The sequence below is a fragment of the Pygoscelis adeliae genome, unplaced genomic scaffold (genome assembly GCF_000699105.1).
Source record: "Pygoscelis adeliae isolate BGI_AS28 unplaced genomic scaffold, ASM69910v1 Scaffold79, whole genome shotgun sequence".
NCBI classification, from domain to species: domain Eukaryota; kingdom Metazoa; phylum Chordata; class Aves; order Sphenisciformes; family Spheniscidae; genus Pygoscelis; species Pygoscelis adeliae.
In genome coordinates, this window is record NW_008825532.1 from 2,148,751 (window position 1) to 2,152,284 (window position 3,534).

General features: G+C 53.2%; 1 protein-coding gene across 1 annotated transcript; it reads right to left on the bottom strand.

Moving 5' to 3' along the window:
• Positions 1–2,096: 2,096 nt before the first annotated feature.
• LOC103923333 (probable G-protein coupled receptor 34) lies at positions 2,097–3,068 on the bottom strand. The gene has a single exon (XM_009331642.1). It carries the CDS (start codon positions 3,066–3,068, stop codon positions 2,097–2,099), a length of 972 nt encoding a protein of 323 aa, XP_009329917.1.
• Positions 3,069–3,534: the final 466 nt, after the last annotated feature.

The window sequence follows — 3,534 nt, forward strand, 5'->3', positions numbered from 1 at the left end:
CCGGCCCCGCGCTGTTCCCTCCCCTCCGGGCGCGCTCCCGAGAGACACCGCCCGGGGCTGCAGGGACGGCGCCCAGCTCTGTGACCCCGGGACGTGCCGAGCTGTGGGGAGCCGAGCTCGGAGGTGCCCCTGGCTCCCGGAAGCAGATGGCCACAGCCCGCGTCCCTCGGGGCCGGGGGGGAGCAGCAGCAGGAGCTGCCTTCACCATCGAAGAAAGAAGACATGGCGTGGGGCACCTGTCTCTCGGGAGTGAGCATCAGCCCCTTCGCCCTGTGGCTTCTGCTACTGCCCGGGGGCTGCTTCCGCTTCCCTGCCAGCCTCCTGCTTCCTCCTGCCTGCTAGCCCCCCACCTGCACTTGGGGTCCCATCACCTGCACCATTGTCCCTCTTGTTTCCCCCAAAAGGGAAACCTGCACTGGTACTGTGTGTCCTGCATGGCCCTCTGCCGCGGAGCGGGGTGCGGGGTGCTGGCCAGGCGTGGGGTCGTGAGGATTTCTAGCCCCTCTGCTGCTGTACAGGCAGGGAGGTGTTGAGGGACTCCGCTTTACAAGGGGGGAAACTTGACTTCCCACCAGCTGTATAGGGTGCACATGCTCTGGTGTCACAATGCTGAGGCTTCTGAACCACACACCATTATAACGCTAATTCGAAAATGAGAACAGTTCTGTGACCTTTATTTGCAGCTTTCCACAGGAAGAGCTTGGCTTTCGGTATTTCCCACCACCCCCATTAAAGAGAAAAATATCCCTCTCCTGCTCTTAATGTTTTTAGTAGCAGAGATGAAAGAGCACAGTGAGTCTTGTCCTCTGATTTTTAAGGCGCTCCTTCAACAGAGCTACAGTGAATTTGGGGTTGCTCAGACCTTAACTTGAAAGGTCTGAGGATTCAGTCTTTAGTGAAACACTTTATTCTCCCAAGTATTATTCAGGTGTTTGAGCTAAACAGTTACTAGAACAGTTCTAGTGTGAATGAAAATCTGAATGAAATTCCTCCCTCCTCCTCATTGCCCAGGCTGTGTTTGCCTGATGTGTGACACGCTCAGTCTGTGTCTCGAAGTCTGCAGTCTTCTAAAATAAGCAAACAGATGAGCATATGAAATGGAAGAAGAACAGGGGAATGTTCTCTTCTGCAGGAAGAGAATGGACACCAAAGAATAAGGCAGGCAGAAAATCTTGCTAGGCACTTCTGTGGTGCATTCCCTTTGGCTGTTGGACCCCTTGCTGGACGTTCTTGGCATGGTCCAAGTGCCAAACAGTGCTGTGCAATGGCCAGGCAAAGCTGCTGGTCCTGGGTGAACACGCCAGTGAAATGAGCAAGGGAAAATTGCTAAAGGAAGCCCAGAGCTGTCTGTTTGAATACACAGAAAAAGTGAGGCTGACCTGGAGTTACAAAGACTGCGGTAACAACAAGAGAGGAAAAGTTACCATTGTCCTGGTTTGCGGTTACAGGTTTGCAATGTTTCCTGGCATGCCTGTCCTCCAAGCCCCGCAGTGCACATTTCTGGGCTCCATCATGGAGCAAAATGTTCACCCACTGCCCAAGCAATGCTCTGATGGGTGTCTCCCTCTTCTTTTCCCAATGCTTCTGCACTCATCACCTCCCTTTTCCTGCTTTCTCTGGTGTGGAGATGGTGTGGCACTTAGAAAACATTCACAACAGATTCCCATTCCCATTCCTCCCATTGCTCCTCTTCCTCCGATTGAAAGAGCCTGTCTCAGTCCTGGGCTCTGTACCTGCTCTTCCCCAGGCTGGGTGGAGACCCTAGGCCAAGTCTGTTTCTCCTTTGATGCTTCCAGCCTTCATTCTTCCTGGGAAATGAATTCTTCAGCTGTGTCAGCAGAGCTAGTGCAGGAAAAAGTAAGGTCCCAGTTATCCTTTCCTCTTCATTTACCCTCCCAAGGAAGCTCTAGCCCTGGTGATGTCAGTGGAAGAAACATGAAGTGGTTCCAGTTTCTTTCTCCATCTTCCCAGCAAGTCTTGTCTGGTAAATACCAGCAGTCAGAGCAAATCCTTGATGAGAAGGTGTCATGCCTGAGACCTTGGCCCCACTGGAAAGCCTATATCTCTGTCACAGGCCTGCTGTGGCTCAGCCCCTCCTAGTTCCTTAGGAGAGGTCTCTTCAGCCTGCCCTGGATGGTGCAGAGCACAGCCCTCCGGAAGCTGCTGGACAAGAAGAAGAAGATGACTGGGTCAAGGCAGCTGTTGAGGGCTGAGATACAGAGCACAAGCTCATTAGCGAGGTGGAGACCCTGCTTCCAGGGCAGACTAGAAATGGCCCCCACTTGTGCAAGGATGTAAGGAATGCGGACAACGTGATAGGGGGTGAAGCATACAATGAAGATGACCAGGACTATGAAGGTCTTGGTGATGGCTCTCATGCTGGTCCTCTTCAGCTGCTGAGCTTTCACTGAGGAGACTCTATGGAGCTTGGCAAATATCTTGCTGTAGAAGTAGAGGAAGAGCAGCAGCAGGATGAAGAAAGTGGCTACTGCGACCATGTTAAAAGCTGCTGCTGTGGTGCTTTTGCTCCTGAAGTGGAAGCATTTATGGTCACAGGGCCCTTTTCCTCCTGTCTCAAAAAAGAAAGGCAGCATGAACGCTGTGTGCACCAACCAAACCACCCCAGAGGCCATGGTGCTACAGGATACAGTGTGAATCCTAAATTTCTGCAGGGGCCGGATGATCTTCAGGTAGCGATCAAGGCTGATCAGGCTGAGGAATGTGATGCTGACATACATGTTGAGGTAGAAGAAGGCCCCGACGATGTTGCAGAAGATCAGAGGCTCGCTTTTGCTTTGAAAGGCGATGCGGAAGGGCAGGCAGAGGGAGAGCAGCAGGTCAGAGAGCGCCAGGTTCCTCATGTACACGGTGATGGAGGTCCTGCGCTGCACGCCACACAAGAACACCCAGAGTGCCAGGGCGTTGCTGAGCAGCCCAATGATGAAGATGTGGGAGTAAATCACAGGGAGTGTCACAGAGAGGAACTCGTCTTGGATCTGACAACAGGAATTGCTGAGTCTGTGCTCTGTGAGCTGGCTGGCAGAAAACGGGGTGGTCGGGGAGTCCATTGTTAGGGCCATGGATCTGGAAAGAAAAATGCAGGAGGTATTGGAGCGGACATCTGCATGAGCTGGCTCCATGCAGGCACTGTTACTTGTAGGTATTGAAGACCCCTGCGGTACCTCTGTGGTTCCCTGGTGCCCCAGGTCACTGCAAACACAACTTTGTGGTCCCCCAAACTGTTATGTGAAGGCCACCAGCTTGCATAGCAGATGGAAAACCGGAATGGGGACTTAGGAGCATGAGTCTGCCAGGTTCACATGCTGGCTTTTTGGCACTGCCTGAGAATCTCCCATTGGGCTCAGGCCTGCAGGAAAACCTCCACAGAGAATCTGCCCATTTAACACTGGTGAGAAAACAGGCCACCACGCTCCTGCCACAGGCTGGGCTGGGCAGCCGGCAGCACTCTGCTGTCCCAGATGTGGTAACCGTCTTTTCTCCTGGCTTCCCTCGTGCTGTTCCGTGTTACCCTCT

What these genes read in the sequence shown, in the direction of transcription:
- LOC103923333 (XM_009331642.1), bottom strand. Translation starts at nt 3,068, where the DNA reads ATGGACTCCCCGACCACCCCGTTTTCTGCCAGCCAGCTCACAGAGCAC.